Source organism: Phoenix dactylifera, chromosome 7 (assembly GCF_051530095.1).
Source record: "Phoenix dactylifera cultivar Ajwa chromosome 7, Ajwa_hap1_PhDact_Kaust_v1.1, whole genome shotgun sequence".
In the NCBI taxonomy this organism is placed as follows: Eukaryota; Viridiplantae; Streptophyta; class Magnoliopsida; order Arecales; family Arecaceae; genus Phoenix; species Phoenix dactylifera.
The window spans coordinates 32870200-32892510 of record NC_143196.1 but is presented as its reverse complement, the minus strand read 5'-3'; the positions used below and the strand labels follow the sequence as shown (position 1 = coordinate 32892510).

The window sequence follows — 22311 nt, the reverse complement described above, 5'->3', positions numbered from 1 at the left end:
TTCAATTTTTGTTCCACTGCAGGTAACTGAGATGAGTGCAAAGTAGCATTGACTATCTGTACCTATGCATGATTAGAATCAAGGATACGTACAAGATCATACCAATTTATGCTTCTTGCTCCGTTCTTGGCATTCTTTAGCTAACATTTGAACCTTATCTGTGTGTTTTTGGACTATATGCTAGAAATGGATACAAATAGGGCCAGATAACTATAGCTACATTATAGAATCAAAATAAGCTCTTTTGTTTCTCAAAATTAACTGATATATGAAGTTATTTTATCAGCCAAGGCCAAGAGAAACTAATTTAGGTCTAAAAAAATCGATTTTCAGAAAATCTGTATCCTACCCACCAGCTTCTGTGATTATGTTTAAGCTTGCTGAATCACAGAAGTTGGTGGATGGAACATATTCAAAAAAAAAAAAAAAGCCAGGAAGCAGGGTAGTTGCGAATTCTTATCGTGATCTTCATGCGATCGATATTTTAGCATCTAAATGTTACAATATAATTGTTTCATTTATTCCTTGAATTCACCACCATGTCATGTGTGTTCTTTTTGACTGCAAGAGAGAATGCTTCATGGCTGTTAAGATGCCAAAAGAGCACTTAACTTACTGAATCATGGTCAATAACTTCTCTTCTATGATTATGATGGCAAAGCTGAAGGTAAATGGAATTGATGGTTGGATAAAAGCCAATCATTTTCCATGCCAGCTATCATTTGGTTGTCTTGTCTCTATCCTTGTTCTTAGTGTTCTCGTGTCATTCATACCCCACCGCCGAATTCTTTTGCTTTAGTTGGTATTTGTATTCCTTTAGCTTTATGTGACAACCCCTCTTTGCCAAAGCTTAAGCACTTCATTACAGGTAATAACAGCACTCACTGCCATACTTCTGCGTTTCAGAAAAATGGTGCAATTACATGACTTTTATCTTCAAGTATTGAGCAGGCTTACGATCATTATGGAATTATAAACCTTTATGTTTGTTCATGGCCTAACTTGAGCATGCTCAACTAATACAAGAGATTGAATAAATATTGGAACTATGCCTAGTTGATTGTGCATACACTGTATGCAAAGCCTTTAGAGGAACCTACATGCAGTTAGAGCTTCTCCTAGAGATAATTTTGTTGATATTTTCTACATTGTAATCCAAGAATTGCAAGTTTATAATAAATCACTCATGATTAAAATACTTGACATTTGAAGCTATATCGATCCAAAATAAAAACCTAAATATCTGGATGCGTACTTCAAATTTGGATCATAAATTTAGACTGGATTTTCGAACTAGTGGAGCAGGTTGGCGAAATTGGCTCGACTTGACCAAAATTTGTACCCAGTCTATTTCAAACATATAATTTGTTAGTTTTGGATCTGAATGTCAGGCCTGGAATCAAACCAAGGAAAACATCACAATTACTTGAAAGCATATAACATCCTTGAAGCCTTCAATCTACGCCTAACATAACAGGGCTACCTCACCAACTGAAAAAATCTGCAAGGCTAAGATCCAACTTGGAGAGCCAATGGAAACTAATTAAGGTAGTTGGATGGTACCACCAACAAATTCCTTTTGGCTTTGTTTATCCAGTAGTCAAGGCAACAATAAATCATAGAGAATAGTTTGAGAAAATTGGTCGGAGGTCACAATCTCTTGCGTCTCCATATTTCTCACCACTTTCCTATGCCAATTGTAGTAGAGAGGGACTCACTATCTACTTGTGCTGAAAATCTAGCATAACATTCAAATGTGGCTCGCCATCCTTTTCGAACGGAAGTTGAGATTAGATTTGTCGCTACAATTAGAAGTAAGAAAAATATGTTTGAAGTTGAGATTAAATTTCTCATAACAATTAGAAGTTAAAAAAATATGTTCGACATGAAAGGAAAAACAAATTTTAAATTTTGATATATATAAGAGGTGGAATTCTATGTTGATATCCAAACAAAGCATATCCTTTTTTTTTTTTTAACGAACAAGCTTGTGGTGCACCAAATTATCTTGCAATTAGTATATCCAATTCTTGTAAAAAATTTCTTTTTTTCATTTCCCCAAATTTTTTTTTTTTAAGGAATGAGAAAGACTTATTTCAATTCCTACTCAAAAAAAGTGAGAAGCTAAAGAAAATTTTCCCTAGATATAGGAAAGATGTGACTTTAATACACCTCATTTCAAATTTATTGAAGAAGTATAAAAAAAATAAACACTCATTGACAACACCACCTTACCTAAATAAATAAAAATCTACAGGACACCTTATAACACCAAATGTAGGTAGATAGATACATAGAATACACACACCTAACATCCCATTATGCGGTCCCATGCAATTTCTAATGGTTGACTTCAGGCTAAAGCATCCCAATGGACCCAAACTATAGATGCAAACTATTAAAATATAGAATTAAACAATATATATATATAATTTGGTAATTTACCTATTTATTTAATGAAGTACCACCACAGTAAATGATCCAAGAGGTCTTCAAAACCCTAACAACAACATCAGCTCTTGTCAGGATCTCTTTTTTTTTTGGTTTGTCAGGATCTCTTTCCACCATGCTAAATTAACTAACAAACTGATAAATATATACAAAGTTATATCACATCCAACTGCTAGAGTCCCTGGGCTTGCTACTTTTCTTGCTATATATTCCTATTGATAAAAAATATAAAAATTAGGAAATAACATTAATGATGCCATGTTAAAGAAAAAATAGAAATATTAATCATCAAATAGTACTGAATAGAAAATATAAAAACGCATTGGACAAATATTAGAAATTAAATAAAATAAAATAATAAATAATAAAAGAACATGAAATAAAAACCATAAAATATGATATAAATATAAATATAAAAAATGACATTTATTGATTCTGCTGTAATATACAACTAGTGCTATTCAACTTCTGTTCTTTTTTTATTATTTTTTATTCTCATTTTTAATTTGATATTTTTATTCCTGGCCACAAAAAAATGGTAAGAAAATTTTTAAAATTCTCTCAGTCTGCTCACTCTTCCTCCTATCCCTACCAAAACCCTGTACTTCCCTGTTTCTTCTTCTGTGGGTACTTCCCTCCTGAACCCTAGAAGTAGAAGCTGCTCTTAACTCAAACCTCTCAAAGCCTTCTCTCTAGTCCTACTTTATCAACATCAATTGCACCTTTCTCTCTCAGTCTCCATCGTTCCATCCAAACAGTTCTTTGGGAACTCAAATCAGTTTTTCTCATTCTTCCTTCTTCTCTCTAGAAACGAGAGAAGGCCCAGAGGAGAAAGAAGACGAAATGCATCCATTTTTTAAGTAAAAGAACCAGCATTGCCCCGTTTGTTTAGTTCTTTTTAGGTTTTTTCTATTCCTTCCTTTTGCGTGGCCCGAGAAGAAGAGGAAAGTCGGCCTTTTTTTTTCTTTTTGTTCTCCGTGTCCTCTTCTCTTTCTTTCTCCAGTGGAAAGGGGAAGGAGAAGAAAGGGGAATGGGGGGATTGGAGAGAACCAGTATCAGCATGGAGACCACCTGTGGTGCTTTGCTCAGAGAGCTCGAGGTCCGCTCTCTCTCTCTCTCTCTCTCTCTCTCTCTCTCTCTCATATCTTCTGTATTTCTTCTTTTTTTATTATTTCGTGGCCTAAGGGGAACGGGAAATGGGATTTCTTTAGTGGTCTTAAAGTTGAATTTCCGGGCATTTTTCGTGCTTTTGGGATCTTTTTTCGTGCTTTAGGTCTCTTGATTCCTTTCTTCTTTTTTCTCTTCTTTTCTCTGGGTTTTCAAAATTGGACGCTTTCGTGATTCCTTTCTTTTTTTTCTTTTTTTTGGCTTTTTACTGCGTATTTTTTTCTTAATTTTTAGCAATCTCTCAGTTGCAGAAAGAAAAAAAAAAAAACTTTAAAACAATTCGACGAAAATGCTTAGGAATTGAATAGATTCATGATGCTATTTCTAACTATTGTGTATTGGGTACCTGGATATACCTCTCTTAATTGTCCTTGTTCAAAAATGGAAAATTTTGAACGCATCGTTATCTTTCCATGAGTTGTCTTCTTGAAGATGGGGATTTCTTCTGACTTATTTTGAAATCCTTCTTTTTGATGATTTGAGTAATTTCAAGGATTAAGAATATCAGATCAAATTTTGTAATGATGCTCGTGTCAGATCTTGTTTACAAAATCTGGTTTTTCTGATACTACCAATGTAATTATGTGTTTATGGTTGCGGGAGAGCAGCAAATATGGGCAGAGATTGGGGTGAGCGAAGATGAGAAAGACCGCATGTTATTGGAGTTGGAGAGGGAGTGCATGCAAGTGTACACGAGGAAGGTCGATGAAGCGAGCAGCTCAAGGGCACGGCTCCATCAGTCATTGGTTGCAAAGGAAGCAGAACTTGCAGCTCTGGTTGTCTCCCTTGGTGAACACAGCCTCCAATTGAAGGTAGCCTCTCTCATCCATTTCTTCTTCCTGTCCATGGGATCAATATCAAGTGCTCCTACTAGATATTGTGCATGTAATCAAACACTTAATTTTCAGTCAACTTTTCAGTAAATAATTGCAATCTAAGTTGAGATTTGGAGGTGATTAAAGAGGTATTTATGTATTTCAAGGTCTCAGTTTGGACTACAATAACATATCTTGAGTTTTGACCAAATTGATCGGCTACACAAATCTTTGTTATACTCTTTCAGCAATCTTTCTGCAGGGTATTGTCAATAATAGCTTAGATACTATTGTATATTTAGACTGCTGTCTGGGAAATAAGAACAGAATAAGCTTACCTGTCCTGGGTCAGACAGGATACAGCAATATGAGCTGGCCTGTTGATCGTTGATTGGATAAACAGGTGGGTACACAGGCCATGTCAGATTGGCCAAACTAAATGAGAGTGGAAGATTACATGTCCCAACATGACATGGTGAGTGGATCCCACATTATATGCCTACTTAATTTCAGAGCCCCGTATCCCGTCTTGGGCAAGTCAGCATAGCAGTTCCAGATTATAGTGCAGAGCATTGTCTCATTAGCAATGTTCATACGTGTCTGATCAAAATAAATTTTGAATTGCATATATTTTTCCATAGGCTCTGAAACAACCAAGACCTCTTCCTCACGGAGTCCTACAATACATTTTGTTTATTAAAACATCTACTGCACCATTTCTTTGCATAATCATCTCCACCTTTACGCACACTTCCCTAATTGTTCATCCCTGTAAACCAGCAAGTAGTCTGTGCAGAACATATTATCATCCACTCTGTGGATGCATCCATGCCAATAAAGCTTGCAGGCTGTATGTTCTTAATCTGGAAATGGAAGGCATTATTAGATATTTACTGCTTGATAATGAAGCATATTTGCTCACCAGCCATGAATATTCCAGGCTCAGTAACTTCAGGAGGACATTAGCTGAGAACACGTAAGGAGCTGTACAAGCAACATGATGACTACTACTATTTACGCAGCCATCCATCATTGGGCAAATTATGTCACCTGCCGGCACTTTGTGCTGGCTGCACATAAAATCACGTATGTGTCATTTATGCATGCTCCTTAGGTTGTACCCATTTTCGAGAACTCTTTGTCCATTTCTTTCCAGTATAATTATAATGGGTCGAGATCCAATTCCTACACCATGAAGTTGTAATCAATTGCTGAATTAGTATTTTAGAATAACATAAGAATCAGTTCTTAACTTGGCAATAACACAAATGGAAGGAACGTTCTAAATACATGTGCAAATGAGTGACCCCTAAATAGCTTCCAATGACATTATTGATGGAAACATGATTATATAAATGTCTTAGTGAACAGAAATGAGGTGGCACCATGGCAGGGCTTTACTAAAAGAAACTATGGATTCTAATTCCATCTGAACTAGTTGTAGGAGTATCTCATTTACAACTAAAATCTCAACTAACAAATAGGCCATTACTCTGATATGCAGATATAGATCAAGGTTTTAAATCCCATGGAACTGGGCTTTCCCAGTTTCTCCATGGAACGGGACGTCCAATTGTCTCGTCCGGTCCAGTGGCCCTCCTGGTCAAGCATCTAGGTAGATGTTCTCTATCTCTCTCACCTTCTTTTATTTATTTATTTCTTTCTTTGTTCTTTTTCTTTTTCTTTCCTTCTTCCTTCTTTCCTTCATTCCTTTCTTTTTCTTCTTTTATTCTCTTCTTCTTCTTTTTTCTTTCCCTTCTTTCTTATTTCCTTCCAACCTATCTTCCTCTTCACCCTTCTTTCCTTTCTTTCTTTCCTTTTTCTTCTTCTTTCTTTCTTTTCATTATTGTTTCTCCATTTTTTTCTTTCCCCTTTTTTCCTTTCTTTCTTTCCTTTTTCTTCTTCTTTCCTTTTTTCTATTTTCTTTTTCTTTCCTTACTTTCTTTGTTTCCTCTTTCTTCTTCTTTCCTTTTTTCTATTTTCTTTTCTTTCCTTACTTTCTTTGTTTCCTCTCTCTTCTTCTTTCCATGCATCAATGGGTTTCAAAGTCCCACCCCCATCCCGGTCCCCTTTTTCTCATACAAATAGGACAGGAATGCAGGGATGCCCCCGGCCCCGCTGGGATTTAGAACATGGATATAGATAACGTCTTTATGAGAATCTCCTAGTGTCCATGGAGATCTCAGTATCACACTCACAAGGGAATGGAATCTTGTTGCTCAAAACATTTTATGATTGATTTAGAAAGTTACATTTGATGGATCAGAGTTCTTTTTAGAGAAGGTTGAAGAGGAATGCATCATCAAAAATCACCCTGTCCAGAATTTGACGGCGATGCTGGACTTTCCAAAGTTGCCTGATTTTGGAAGTTTGGATGATGATACCGGGTTCTAAAGTGATGATAAGACTTAGTTTACGGAAAACAACTGGAAGGATATTTAGCACTCTTACACGACCACAAACGTTGGCCTGCCAATTTTCAAAACTATATTGTACAGCATGGGAACTGTTTCACCAATCAAGCATCTGGGTGATTAGAAAATTTTGTAACAGCAGGCAATGTTGCATGGAAACAGGATAATGCTGAGGTTTTCTGATTTCCTCCAAATTATACAGGAATTTTAGATTAGAATTTTATGCAAGCCACATAGCTCTTTTGAATTGTGTTTGATTTTCTTAATTTTTGGTCAGCTGAATTGCCCATAGCTTCTATATAATCCCACTTAGTCATGTAATTTTGCATGCCAATAATATTTTAATATCTGCTTTTTTCGCTCACAGCATTATAAAATGTGTGCCTGATTATGCATGTACTAAAGGGAGCATTATGTATATGTTTGTTTTTGTGATTATTTTTTAAGGCTTTGACTTATGAAGTAGAGATAAACATTTTTATGGTTTTACTTGGTAGTGATCATAATTTTGTACTTGACATTCTGAAATAAATTACTAACTGCAAGAAGTAAAATGATGTTTTTAGTTATGAAAACAAACAATTTGATATTCTATTTTTTAAGTTATACCTTTCAACTTTCTTCTGCACCAGGCTGGCACTGGAGGTACTACAAGTTAATTCCCATTATTTATATGTTTTTCTGTTCAGCATCATCTATCAGTTTCAATGGATTTAATAGCATAAATTATGCCAATTAAACAAGAGTTCCTTTCCTTCCATGCAACTGAAAATGATGTTTAACTTATGCTAATTTCTTTGGGACTTCCATGTCATGGCTCATTGCAGCAGTTGACTGTTTGATAAACTTATGTATGTAGATGGAGAAACAAACATCGTTAAGGGAGCAGCTCGCTTCAGTTACACCCCTTTTGGAAGAATTACAAGTAAAGAAGGGGGAACGGGTCAAACAATTTGCTGAGTTGCAATCACAGATTGAGAAGATCAGTGCAGAGATTACAGGCTATAGTCATCGGTCTGATGCTCTAAATCATCCCTTTACTGTGGAAGAACATGATTTGTCAATCACAAAGCTTACTGAATATCAGACACAGCTACGGAGCCTCCAAAAAGAAAAGGTAATTGCCTAGCTTCGCATCAGAATAAGGTCTTAAACTGCCAGCTTTATAATTTATCCTCCTTTATGTGACCCCTTGTAGCTTGCTAAGGAAACGCTGTTGCTTTAGACCATTGGAATGCAGCATCCTAGTGTCACTAATCTGTCATTGAAAACCAACTTAATTTGACCGAAGAGCAGATAGATGCTTGTGATAGGCCCATTATAACTAATAGTTGAATGGTAAATAACTAATATTTGCAAAGCTCCTTTTCTGGAGGAGAAAACAAAAATATATACAGATGATGCAACTTACAAAGAGATGGCAGCAGCAGTAAAAAGGTTAAAATCACAAAAAGGGGTCATGGGGGCTAAACATTTTGTACAATCTACAAATTATGAGACACTGTGTGATTAGATTGTCCTGATGTTCTATATCCCATTTAATTACACCTCACTATCATATATTTGTTTGCATTACAGCAATGTTACGAGCTTAAGTTGTAGTAGTGTACAAATAACTGCTAGTTTACTTGTATAGTTGTACCTTTCCCACAGATAACTATAATCACAAGTTCACAACCATTGGGCCTTATCGCAACTATTCGAGGTATCATCCACACATAATTAGTTTACTGTGCTTGCGTGCATGTTTTCACGTAAATGCTGTAGAAAGAATCCTGGAAACCTATGAGTTTCCAGAACACAGTCAACTATGTTCCATAGTGGACCAGAAAAAAGAAAAATGGTGGCCATATGTTTTCACCCAAATGTCACCATGGTTACCGAAAGACATCTGAGTCTACAACTTCTAATTCCTGGCCAGTTTTGAACATTTTAGCAGGTCAAAAATTAGTCAAATGTTGCAAGCAATTTTTTGGGCAAATCTATCCCAAGTACCCAGGCAAATTTGTCCCAGACAAAGCTGTTATTGAGGTACTAATTATTATGAGTCTTCTAGGTAGGTTTTATGGTCCCAGTTATTACAATATTAGTCTTGACACTGATTTTATTATGGCCAAATGATTCCTCATGTTGTTTTCTTCTTAAATTTTGGCTTCATCATCCAGCCTCATGCATGTCCCCTTTAAAGGTTGTGTTGCATGAGTACAATTTAGTGGTCCTTCCTGTATTTCTGCTGGAAGTTTGTTTTTGCATGCAACAAGAAGGGCACCAAGAAACAGTCTAAGGTGGATAATGCTAAATCATAAGTGCTCTTATACAATTGTTATGTTACTATTTGTTTTCTTAGCCTACATAGAGAACAATCTCTTTCTTCCTAAAGCATGCCAAGATTTTAAATGCTTGTATTCAAGTACCTAGTCTTTTTCTGTAAGTTTAAAATGCATTTTTTGTTGCAAATCACATGTTGCTTTTGTAAAAGGATTCCTGACCACGTGGTCTTCTGCTTCCAGTCTGATCGCCTTCATAAGGTTCTCGAGTATGTAAATGAAGTGCACTCTTTGTGTGGTGTGCTTGGAGTGGATTTTAGGAAGACAGTGGATGAAGTACACCCCAGTTTGCATGAGACTGGTTCAGAGCAATCCACAAACATCAGTGATAACACCCTGGAGGGTCTATCTCAAGCCATCCTGAAGCTAAAAACAGAAAAGAAGATACGAATACAAAAGGTAATCAACTTTTTGCAGTACAGCCAAAAGAAGAAAAAAAAAGAATAAATCTTTTGGTGCTGTCCTTGGATAATACTTGTCATATGTTTGTAACCCATTTGGTTTGGTATTGTAGTTGCGAGAAACGGTGGAATCACTCTTTGAACTGTGGAATCTGATGGATTCGTCTGAGGAAGAGAGGAGACGCTTTGGAAAAGTAACAAGCATTCTCGGATCATCAGAAAGCAACGTTACATATTCTGGAATACTGTCACTTGAGACAATCAAGCAGGTTGGGTAATGGAAGTCCCTTTATCCTTTATCTTTAACCTAAAGGCAGCTAGTTCGATCATCGTTATTACTTTGGCAGATGGAAGCTGAGGTTGCGAGGTTGACAAAACTAAAATCCAGCAGAATGAAAGAATTTGTTCTTAAGAGGAGATATGAACTAGAAGATATATGTAGAAGCGCACATATTGAACTCGATACGAGCACCGCACCAGAGAAGTCCATGGCATTGATAGACTCTGGTACATCTATTGCTCCAGACGCTTCCACAGTACAGAGAATATTGTGACATGTATTTGGCCAAGTAACAATCTTTAACATGCAGGTCTTGTGGATCCTTCTGAACTTCTGGCAAATGTTGAGGCACAAATCATGAAAGCAAAAGAAGAATCTATGATAAGAAAAGAAATCATGGACAGAGTAAAAAAATGGCTAGCAGCTTGTGAGGAAGAAAGTTGGCTAGAAGAATACAATCAGGTGGGATAGTTTTCCTGAATATTTTCTATTCATGTCTTGATGTAATCTAGTATACTGCATACTGATTATATTTTTTTCTTCACATTAAAACTGATAAGCCTAGATAATTTTGCATATTCCTATGTAACATCATTTAAAAGTCAATGTTTAGTTCTTTGCTGAATTTGTGCATGCTTCAAGTCTAAATTTTGGCACCTACTCGGATTCAGGATGAGAACAGGTACGGTGCTCTAAGAGGCGCCCACTTGAATCTAAAACGAGCGGAGAAGGCCCGGGTGATGATTAGCAAAATCCCAGGTATTGATTGCTCCAAATTCCCGTGTGGTCCAACCAATTTACTTGAGTATATCTATAGTGTCTGACTAGAGACTTGGTTTTAGCTATTGTCGACAATCTAATAAGCAGAACATTTGCCTGGGAGGATGAACAAAATATGCCTTTTCTATATGATGGGGTGAGATGAGTTTCCTTTTCTCTCTTTACTTTCAATATATGAATAGTCTATCAGCTTATTTAATTTCTTTTTATCATGATGAATTATTGTACTGTTAATTGGTCAAGGTTCGTTTGATTTCTATTCTGGAAGAGTACAAGCTTACTAGACAACAAAGGGAAGAGGAAAAAAGACGATATCGGGTAGCTGCTAATTGAAGTTTCAATATTCTTTGTCCTGCGCATATCTTCTGCAAAGTTGTTAAATGGTTACGCATTTGCCTTTCATGTTGCAGGATCAGAAGAAGTTACAAAATTTACTTACTGAAAAGGAAGTTGTGTATGCATCCAAACCTAGTCCAAGAAGGAGCAACAGTTTTAACAGGAAAATAAATGGGTATCATGCAAATGGAAATGGAAATGGCTTTATGACTCCCACATCACTGCGATTTTCTGTTGGCAGTGCAACTCCTGGGCTCCTCACACCACGATCGTATTCTGGCCAGCACAATGGGTATTTCAAGGAGATGAGACGGTTGTCAACTGCACCTTTGAACTTTGTTGCTATATCTAAAGAGGATGCTACATCTTCATTTGCATCAATCAGTGGTTCAGAACCAGGGTCACCACGTCTGGGTTAATGCCACATTTAAATTGGTATTACTCTTTGTAACTAGCTATTATTTTACTTAGCATTTATTTCTTTTACCACATTACTTGTTAGCAAAAGGTGCTTATGTGTATGTTTGTAGTATTGGTCAACTAAGATTTCACAGATACCACTTACATCAAAATGGAACTCTTTTTCTGCAGATAGAATCATATCAGAGCAAACTGGAGTTGGTGAAGCACCAAAGCAGCACTTGTACGAGTGGATGTATACTAGTGTGTTGATGTGTATCTCTGCTTAGGCTTTGGATTAGGAAACTATGGATAGTCTAGATGCGATTTGAGGTAGCATTCGACGAAGTATAACAATTAGAGTGTATATATAGGCACTAACTTTGAAGTGTTGTAGGCTTATTTCAAACTAAATTTGATTAGTGCTTTGCTGAGAATCACCACGGTTAAAATGTCACTGTTTGGATGCAAGTCTTCATGTACGTGAGTAGTGTTCGGATGAATTGATTTCTCTGTGCCCTGAATTGCTGAAGTTTCAAATGGTTATGTGGTCTTGCATGATTCTCAAGAACTGACATCAAAGCGAAACTAGTTTTAACCTAATGCAACAAAATTTTGATTAACATAATTATGGTTTTTATCTTTTTATCTATATTTTATGCTATGTAGTTGCAGCAGTTTTTAAATATTGCTTGTTTTTCGCCTGATTTTAATTGTGCTGCATTCTCTGCAATGACTTGTTTGATTGTTTTGTTTTGCTTTGCTTGACAGCTGTGAGCGAAAATATTTGTATTATTCTTTTTGAATTTGAGGTTCCTGATCATCTCATGCAAATTAAAATTGGGGTACGAAACATTTCTCACGGTTATCTCAATTGAAAGTTTTAACTGTGACCGGCCAATGATTTACCACGCAGGCAGAAATCTGGGGTTGGAAAAGATTTTGAGTTTTTTTTTTTTTTTTTTTTGTGGTTACTATGGTTGTTTACACTATTCTAGCAGCCAATAGAATCCAAAGATAAGAAATGCCCAAGTAATTGGGGAACTTCTCTTGATGTGTCCAAAGAACCTCGTCAGAGTGCTGCGCAACAAAGAAGACAACCTAGTCTTCCGTCCTGTTCGCCTTCATAACATGCTCTACAACTGTCTGTCATCTGCCAGATATCATGTAACAAAGGGTTGTCCTTCCTCCTTGACCCCCCCCCCCCCCCCAAGATGAATCTCCTTCCACCAAAATGTACTCTGCTCCTAACACTCATGTCGCATTGGTAATACATTTTCATGTTGTCCCGAGCTCTGCGCCCATAGCCATCAGATTGACCACATGTTGCACCCTACCACAATCAGTCGCGAGTCATGACTCCTAATCACAAATCCCATACCTGCACTGTCCACACCATCAGATATACTTTCGTCGAAATTCAGTTTCAAATAGCTAAGCGCGGGGATAGAATTTTCACTGCAAGAAAGATTAACCTGCACCTCAATCTCTAGCGGACTCCTCAAAAAATCCATCAGCGAGAACTTAAAAGTGTTCAGAATGAACGATTCAAGGGCCAGTACTGTTTGGCTTTTGATATGATTCAAGCCTGATGGAGGTTTGAATCAGGTAAGAAAGACAAGAATTCGCAGTTCCTGATCCATATTCGAATCAGCTAAAAAAGACGAATTCAAGCTTGACCTGTTCATATTCCCAGTGGGGTAAAAGTTATTTTATTGATCCACCAGGTCTTTTGGCTTTGATCAGATCCACAATAAGGCAAGCATAATCCATGATCATAAAGCAGGAGGGATAACTGCATGAACATTATTTAAGAAAACAAATTTAACATGCACACACCACTAATAACTGGGGCTGTTAAATGAACCGAGCAGCTTGCGTTAGGATCATAGTTCAGCTTGAATCAATCTCGTTTCACAGCCAAACAAATGTAGTACCGATCTTAGGATCAGGTTCACAATTTCTGTTCTGCAAAGGCACAAATTTAAATTTGAAGCCACGTTCAACATCATCTGAGATTCTTTTCCAACAAATCTATATAAGCTGGTCATCATGTAGTCACAGGCTCTCAGTAGCTGCAAGCTTCATTAGTTCAAGAAATCGAATGTACATATTTAGTACTCATCAGTTAACATGAACAAATGGTGACAAAAAATAATCCCTCGGTGGAAATCAAGAAACTTTCAATATATAAATTTGGTGGGTCTCACCCTCCCTACCCGAAAAGGGGAAAAAGAAAATATATTCAAACATCTAGATTTGACTCTTCTTTTTTTTTTTTGAGAAAACCTCCAGTATTTAAACTGATTGCGCTGAAATAGAATATAAAAGTCCGACCATAGTATCATTTAGATATCAAACTACTAAATTTTGAGTTTACAACCTATCATAACCATCTTAGATAATTCTCAGTATAGTAATGAATAAATGTAGATGGTCGTCGCTTTTAACTTGAGTCAACCATTCTTCATGCATGATCAATACGCCAAACGGCATGTCCCGGAGTAGATGAATATACACAACTAAACTAATCTCCAATAGTCAGTATTGAAACTGGCATCAGAATAGCCATAGCATCCCTCGGTATCAGCTTCAAGTGAAACATTATTACACACACAAAAAAAACACTCCCTTTAAGCCATTCTCATGATGTAGAAAATATGACATTCAATTTATATATTTTTCTGAAACAATATAACAAATGTAAGATTCTAAAAATTCTAAAACGCATTTTAAAATAATGCTCTGCTATAGTAACTCATGACTACCTGCAAACTTTTTTTTGGTATTCATAATAAGTGACTGAACACTGAACACAACCTTGGTGTGGGTTTTTCTTTTTTGTGCACAAATAAGGAAGCAAACCCTGATTACATTCTTCTAAGAACGCTATCAGCCATAACATCTGCCTGAATTAACAAAGAGTGGCTCTGACTGGACACTTCCATCCACAAGAAAATAGGTTTACACAATGAATGGATAATCAGGATTGCCCACAGTCAAAAACACATTTAAGTGGATCAAACTAATATCAAAGTTAGCTTTTCATTTTCAGAAAAATCATAGTAGATGAGCATGAGCATAGTCAATTTACTTGTATGTTGAACAATATCATCAATCATATCAAACCTTTGTTCCCCTAGTGTTAGATCTTTCAATAAAAATACATGACCTCCAGATGGCAGCTTTCTCTGACCGTCATTACAAGAAAGAAAACCATATCAATCATGTTTCTGTCATTTTCTCGCTATTGATACATTTCCTAAGCTTTGTTTGACCCAAAATGGCTAGGCCAGAACACATCGGATTGTACAATCTTTAAATGCTACAATTGGTCCACTGCATACTGGCTGTCCACAAATTTGCTGATCGGAGGGTTGCTCAAAGCCAAAAAAAGCTGAAAACTATCAGCACAGAAAAGAAGGAAGAAAGAAAGAAGAGGAAGAAATAGACAAATTCCTTCATCAACTAGTTAATTATACTTAATTACACCTCTTAAATAGGTCCAAGATCTAGTTTCTGAGACCAAGTTACATAACTTGATGTAAGCATGATCCATCCTTCAGAGCTCCCTTTAAAACTAGACCATGAATATGGAAGCTTGCAGACCTGGAACAGCAAGTCAGTGAGCTGATTTCTTCCAGCTATTTTCTTTCAGTCATCTCCCTAAGCAGCAATCTAATCAGATAAGCTTCCTTGTATCTCACTAAACATAGAATTGTCTGAAAATGTAGTCATTACAGTGAAAGTACAGTATTCCTTCAACCATGATCTTCATCTTCATCAAAGCATTTCAGCCATATCAGATGGGGTCTCTATATACATATTATGTATGTATGTATGTATGTATCTGTACTGACCTCACTCCAACAGTTTCATGCAATCTCAAGTACCCAGATTACCTCCTATACATGCAGAATATCAAATGCCTTATCACAGATCAACTTTAGACCCGATACAGTTTGCAACTTCGCATAAGAAAATTCCTCAATTTGAAGATGTACATATCTTTAATAAAGCATTCCTACATCTAGAGTTCTCCTCAAGTGTCAAAAGATGCTCTTAAGTACACCAGCTTCCTTAGAGCCTATACAGGCTGACCGAAAATACTGACTAAAAATGATATATGAGATTCTGTTAGAGGTAGAAAAGCTAATTTGCCAACCGACATTTCTTCAGATTTTCAATACATTCACTGTCACCTCAAGATATCACATTATCAACCACTTTTACCGCCAAAAAAGGAAAAAAAAGCAATAGAATATGGTGTTTCCACTTTGTCAGAGTTCACCTGAACAATGGATGGTTCAACACCATTCGGGTTCATTAATAGACTAATTGAAAAGGTTGCAAAATCAAGCCCATCCTACGAACTATAAATAAGAAACCCTCGAAGTAATGAAATGCTGTGAGTATATCAAAGCGGATGATGGCTTTATCCAAAATCCTGAATATGATGTTGTAACAATGTTAGCTTTTGTAATCATGAACTTTGTTTTGCTGAGAACTTTAAAATCATAAAAGGATAGGAAAATAGGGATTCCTAGGTGTAACCCCCTTAAACAAACATTGAGGCTCATTGAATATATTTAAAAGAAGATTGACTAAAAAATATAGAACCACCAAATCCGACTTTCTATTATAACTTATTCTTTTCACTGCATATAGAAGAAAATTCCAATTTTCATGATCATTATTGTTAAATTATCACAATTCATAGTCTGAATCTTACGATCTGGATCAACTTAAGCAATCTAGATCCCCTCCTTGGATCATGAGAAGTTTAGGATCACATTTTCTTGGATTATATGATCTAATTTTATTATGTTATATATATAAATATACATACATATATATATATATATATATATATATATATACACACAATCATGTATATGTCATTTGCTATAATTTCTTTGACTGTATGGTCCTTAAATTACTTATCACTAATAATTCTCAAATAGTAAAATTTTTATCACTAAAAAATATTGAATAGTAAAACTAGCAAGTCTGTTATTGGAGTTTATAGAGCTAAAAATAAGATGCAAGATTTCGTATTTTAACAGCCATATGTTGAAGTCTTATCCTTGTTTATTCCAAAGCATTCTACATAAAAGGATAATTAAATTGACAGATATATATAAACATCATTGAATAACCAATCAGAACATTTGTTTCATTAGAAATACTACGTATGGGCGTAAATTGGAGAAAACTAGACTTATTGTGCGCATGCTTTTTATTCTCCATTTATCCACTTTATAGTTGACTTGTATTTCATTTTTCACATTCCTTTTATACTTAGAGACTTCCAAAAAAAATCAGAAAAAGGTCTTGCAATCAACTATCCGATTCAGGATCCAATCTGATCTGATCTAGCCCCTTTTACGACTTACAACTTGATCCCAATCATGATCATATGCTTTTACCATATTAGATATATAAACAAATCTCCAAAAGTTGCCTTTTTCTTTTAAGTTGCAATTATAAGATTGAAGGCCTAATGTAGGTGGCGAAATAAGTCTTTGATTTTATTTATTTCCAAAATTCTAGTTACCCCTATCCTTAATATACATACATTTTCCCTGGTTTAGTACTAGCTCCTACTAGAAACAAGAGAAATGCAGTAATGAAAACTGGAAATGAATAAATCAGGTTCCTTAATTAAATAGAATGAATATCACAGCTGTCCATGCTTCATAGCATATGCATTGCACATGCCTACTACTATAAAGTTATTTAGATACATAGACACATATTTACATAGCTACATGTGTCTATGACTATTAGACACATACCTAAATACATAGGACACATTGTATGTAGCTATGCATGTCTACGTACATCATCAACATCCACTTCTCTCTAATATATCACGTAAACTCCAAGGATTGGGTGCTCATGTGTCCCTGCAACCTCCATTTTGATCTACACACAAACACTCGGTATCCGGTCTCCATGCCCGCTATTTCTTGGCTAGCTATTTAGTAGCAAATGGTTGGAGAACAGGAAGTCAAGAGAAAGCATTAGCAGTAGAGTTTGGCCTCGCCTTGAAAACACCATCAATTATCCAAGTGGCAAAAGAAAATCATATAACCAGTGCAAAATTAGTGGCTGAATATTCGTCCTCCAAGACACAGGCAAGGAGTATCCCCTTGATACACCCACAGAATTGAATACGATCCCCCCAGACTGTTTCAATATTTCCCTATCAAAGTTTTTGTTGGATTGGCCTCTTAGTAGCAGAGTTCTTGTAAGATGATGACATTTTTCCTCATGTCCTTTGATCACAAGCTTCCAAAACACCACTGCTATGTTTTAGAAAATGAGAACTCTCATCAGCAGAAAGAAGTCTCCACTCCAATACCCCATCCTACCTATCCGAGTATCCAAGCTCAAAACATGCTGCTTGTCCTGGCAACGAACTCTCTTACATTCTCATGGCGAAATCTGAAATAAGATCGATCATTTTTTATTGAATCTCGATGAGAGCCGATCTCAATCTCTTCTGTTACAGCTAAGCAGCCATCATACCAATAATCAAAGATGCAAGTATAATCGCCTTTATCAGTGAAAGAAATGAAATCCTCTGCTTTGTACCATTTTTATACTTCTCAAAAGAAAAGGTAATAATTTCAAATCGAACTTTTTAGCCATAAAAATATATATTCCCATCAAATTCATCCAATCTTAATGAACATGGAAGAAAAATTTCAGCATGGTTAACATTTCTAATAACTAGAAGATGGAAGAAATTGCCTTCTAACGAGCACAAAACTTCATTCGAAAAGAAGGAGAAAAACAAGAAAAACTCCTTTCTCCTAAAAATTCTTCAAAAGAACACACAAATATACACTCAGAATCCAGAAAGGTCTTACCTTTCCACCCTTAGTGCCCTCACAATGCGAAACCCTTGAGATAACTGGGGTCCTTCTTGGCCTTCTCCTGGAATTTCTTGAACCACCGGTCCAAAATATCCATCGGCACCACCAGCCGGCTCCCATCGACGCCACAGAAGGACTGCATAAAATTGAACAGGTTCTCCCCGACCCGGAGCGCGAGGCGCTCCACCCGCCGCTCGGCCCCGGCGTCGAGCACCGGCGGCAGCGCCGCGAGGTCCTCCACCGAGACCCCGATCTTGGCCGACGCCGCCTCGGGGACGACCACCTGGAGGGGCCCCGCAGCGGCGTCGCCGGCGGGGTCGGGCCAGGGGAGGGAGAGGACGGCGGAGGGGCGGGCGGCGTGGACGGCCCCGCAGAAGACGAAGGGGCGGCCGGGGGCCTGGCAATAGACGGCGAGGGCCTTCTCCGGCGGAAGAACGCCGGCGTTTAGGAGGAAGATACAGAGCTCCTTGACCTCGTGGTACGCTTCGCCTGCGGAGCACGTTCAATTAAGAAGCAGGGGAGCTTAGAGCAAGAAGAAGGAGGGAAGAAAAGGGCGGAGGTGAGATTACCGACGAAGGTTTTCATATCGAGGAGCCAATGGAGGGGGTCGATCTGGGCGAAGGATGAGGGGTCCATGGGGTAGCTGCGGTCAGGGAAGACTACTCCAAACATTTTTTTCGTTCTTGGTTTTCTTCTCCCTCTTAATTCTGCTTTCGTTCGCTTGTTTGTTTCCGATGTGGGATGGATTGAAGGGAGGGAGCAACGGAGAACGGGATGAACAAACTGAGGCGGGGGTTTAAATTACGGAGGTTTCGAGGAGAGGTGGAAAAGGGATCGAAGGTTCTAGTAATGTTTGGAGGGTTCTGGAAGATGGATGAGATTCATGGAAGATGAATATGAGAGAGAGGGGATGTTTGGTGCAGCGGAGAGGATTCAAGGCTTCAACCAAAAATTTATGCTAAAAACTAAATTACCCTTTTTCAGTAATTTATTTGTTAATTCTTATATTAATATGATATAAAGATTGATTCCGGAGCCAGAGCGTTTTTTAAGTGATGATCGTCCGCTGTACCGATTTTTTTTTTTGTGTGTCAGATATTCAACTTTATAATGATCATAAAATTGTGAAAATTAAGTTGAATGGGATTGAATTTTTTTTTTTTTTTTGAATACTCCTATGTACCATGAGTTGGGCGTTTTACAATTATTTTTTTCTTATCTTGTCCATCGGAGGCCAATTAAAACTTAGAGAAGATTTTTTTATTTAAAATTAACAATTTTGTGTACTTAATTCTGGCCCAAATTGCATAGTGATAAAAATCTATAGCATATTTTTGACTATAGAAAGTTTTTTAAAGATAAAGTAACCAAGGGACATCCAAATATTATTATCCAAATATTTTTGGAAATGGACCGCCAAATATTAAAAAGAATTTTTAGTTGTTAAGCATGGTGGTGTAAAGGAGGGTATAAATCCTATTCTACATCTTGGTTATAGAGGATTCGCACTCCAAAATGATTCAAATAAGAAAGGGGAAATGTTTTAGGAACCAAAGGATGGATAACCAGTTTTTTTTAGCATATATATACATATATACATATATATATATATATATACATATATACATATATACATATATATACATATATACATATATATATATATATACATATATATACATATATACATATATATATATATATATATATAAATGCATGGCGTTTGATTTCAAAACCTCCCCACCAAAAATAATGAAGGATCTTTCAAAATGGAAATCAGTATTGTCATTTGTCAATAATAATCCAAGATAAAGAAAACGACTAGGAATGAAAAATCATATATTTTTGAGATTTTTTACTTGTGCATCAAATGAAAATAAAATTAGCCATTTCAATGGATACTATGTTTCAATTTAATCTATTCATACGCTGGCAATATCTAGAAAATGACGCAACTATGTGTAAAGTTCCTAAGTGAATGTATGTAGCATCATCTAATAATGCAGATTACTGAAAACCAATTTCAGAAAGAACTCCTCTCCTCTCACGAAGTAAATAACCAATAACTTACAACCTTAAGCCCTATGAATTTTTGAAACATAAATAAGTGAAAACGACCAACAACAAACCAAAGTTCAAATAAGTTAACAAGCATCATTAGTGCAATTTGAGAAGTCCCGATGCATTATGTTTAAGAACTTATTTGATTCACACAAAGAATTTTTTTTCACTAAAATATATTTTTTGAAAAGCTAATATCTGAGTATATGATGTTTGAAAAAGTATTTTTTATATGTTTGGTTGATTATGAGAAAATAGTATATTTTAAAGTGGTTTATGTTTAATTGATCATTTATTTTTTTAGAAAAAATTGTAAAAAATATCTGTTATGTTCTTAATAAAAAAAAATCTTATTCCATTCTATTTAAAAGCTTAAAAGTATCTTTGAAAAAAAAATTACCTCCAATTTTTAATTGGTGGAAATTCGTTTTTTCATATTCCGCATAAATTTTTCTTTCTCATGACACGTGAGAATTTTATTCACATAAAAAAACCATTTTTCTTCTCTTTTTTTTTTGGTTGAAAACTTCAAGATATCTTTCTATTTTCCGTTGATCCTATTTATGCTTTTTTTTTCATTTTGCGAACTGAACAAGTTCTAATTGTCAAGTATTCGGGCATATGACTAGAAATTCATTTCACTGATTTCGTCCCATTTGTTGATTGCACCTTCCTTCTTTCCTAAAACTAACGACCAAACACAAGAGGAAGTGCAAATTGCAGGATTTAACGTGAACAAACTTATCGAGCATATTTACCCAATCTCACGAAGAAAGAGCAAAACTTTAGGCAAAAGAACCAAGCGGACATTGTGGAGGAAAAAGGAAGGGAAAAGATCCCTCGGTGAAATTGTGCTTCAACAGAATGACGTGGGTATTTAATCCCTCGGTGCGGTAACCTGATAGGTCGTCGGGACTCGGGAGACACATGCGTGCATCACCATAAAATTTCCATGCGGAAGTAAACTGCATAGAAATAAATATGCGGACTCATGTATATGAGGTCTAGATGGTTTGGGTCGCGTGATGCAAGCTCACCTATGGACGTTCCTATATTAATTTTCTATGCATATGATAATCCGCATAAAAATAAATATGCACATGTCCGTATACGCTTAGGTAAATAGGAGCAAAGATTTTGTATAAACAAGCACATACAGCATCTACGTGGAAGTAGACCTGCATTACGTTACAGATACAAAAATCTATAAAATTCGTGCCTAAGAGCCTGTTTTCTTTGCCTTCTCCCTCTTCTTCCCTACCTTCCTCCCTCTTTCGGACTCCCTCCGCCTTTTATTAGACGGCGGAGGACAAAACCTCCGTCATCGCTGCGGTTCCTATCTTTTTTCGGCGGAGGACAAAACCTCCATCATCGCTGCGGTTCCTATCTTTTTTCCAACTCGAGTCTATCGTTGAGGGCCCTATCATAACCTTTAGTATAGACGACCATGATCTACGACTAACAAATAGAAAGGATGGAAGCGGATAGTATCACTCTCTCTGGGAGGGATGGATGAGGAACTAAGGAGGCAAGTCCAGACACTTTCTTGGTGCTTGATTGAATGCCTAAAAGAAAAAAAAAAGATGACAGATTTTTCTAATTCTTCAATGCAAATATATAGCTATGTGACAATTGTAATTAGGTGAAATTTATTTATTTTTCTCAAATCAAAAGTTTGATTTTGTTCCTAGGCTTCTATAGGTAATTTGGAAGAGGTGAAAACATATTTTTGAGCTTTGGCAGCTTTCAATGCATGTATTGATATATAATAAAGATATAACAGCACAAATTTACACTGATATTTTAATTTTTAAATTTGGAACAAAAGAAAGTTAGACAAGTTGACTTATTATTACATATCAAGTCCTCTTTTCATGGTGGTTTCATTTAAGCGATGACATTCTTGAACCGCTCCTTCTACGCACCGTAAAACAATTGCTTCACAAAGCCATAACCAAGTAAGCACAGATCCAAGGAATTTAATTTTGACATCTTG

General features: G+C 36.4%; 2 protein-coding genes across 9 annotated transcripts; one reads left to right on the top strand and one right to left on the bottom strand.

Annotated features, from left to right (window-relative positions):
- Positions 1-2985: 2985 nt before the first annotated feature.
- On the top strand, positions 2986-11822 carry ATMAP65-6 (Microtubule associated protein (MAP65/ASE1) family protein). Its single transcript, XM_008800023.5, has 12 exons — positions 2986-3550; positions 4227-4430; positions 7707-7964; positions 9358-9573; positions 9689-9844; positions 9923-10082; positions 10166-10317; positions 10527-10614; positions 10698-10771; positions 10879-10953; positions 11046-11406; positions 11563-11822. Exons 1-11 carry the CDS (start codon positions 3482-3484, stop codon positions 11388-11390), a joined length of 1797 nt encoding a protein of 598 aa, XP_008798245.3. The 5' UTR covers positions 2986-3481; the 3' UTR covers positions 11391-11406; positions 11563-11822.
- Positions 4991-19196, bottom strand: LOC103713170 (hikeshi-like protein). Of its 8 annotated transcripts, none has more exons than XM_088701785.1 (3): positions 18824-19196; positions 18249-18743; positions 4991-5618 (listed from the first exon to the last, which is right to left on the bottom strand). In XM_088701785.1, the coding sequence occupies exons 1-2, from the start codon at positions 18924-18926 to the stop codon at positions 18268-18270; spliced, it is 579 nt and encodes a 192-aa protein (XP_088557911.1). In that variant the 5' UTR covers positions 18927-19196; the 3' UTR covers positions 4991-5618; positions 18249-18267. The 8 variants fall into 8 exon arrangements, with proteins under 8 accessions (XP_088557911.1, XP_088557910.1, XP_088557913.1 ...); XM_088701784.2 differs by lacking the exon at positions 4991-5618 and adding an exon at positions 11960-12751; XM_088701787.1 differs by lacking the exon at positions 4991-5618 and adding an exon at positions 13149-13338.
- Between the last annotated feature and the right edge of the window lie 3115 nt (positions 19197-22311).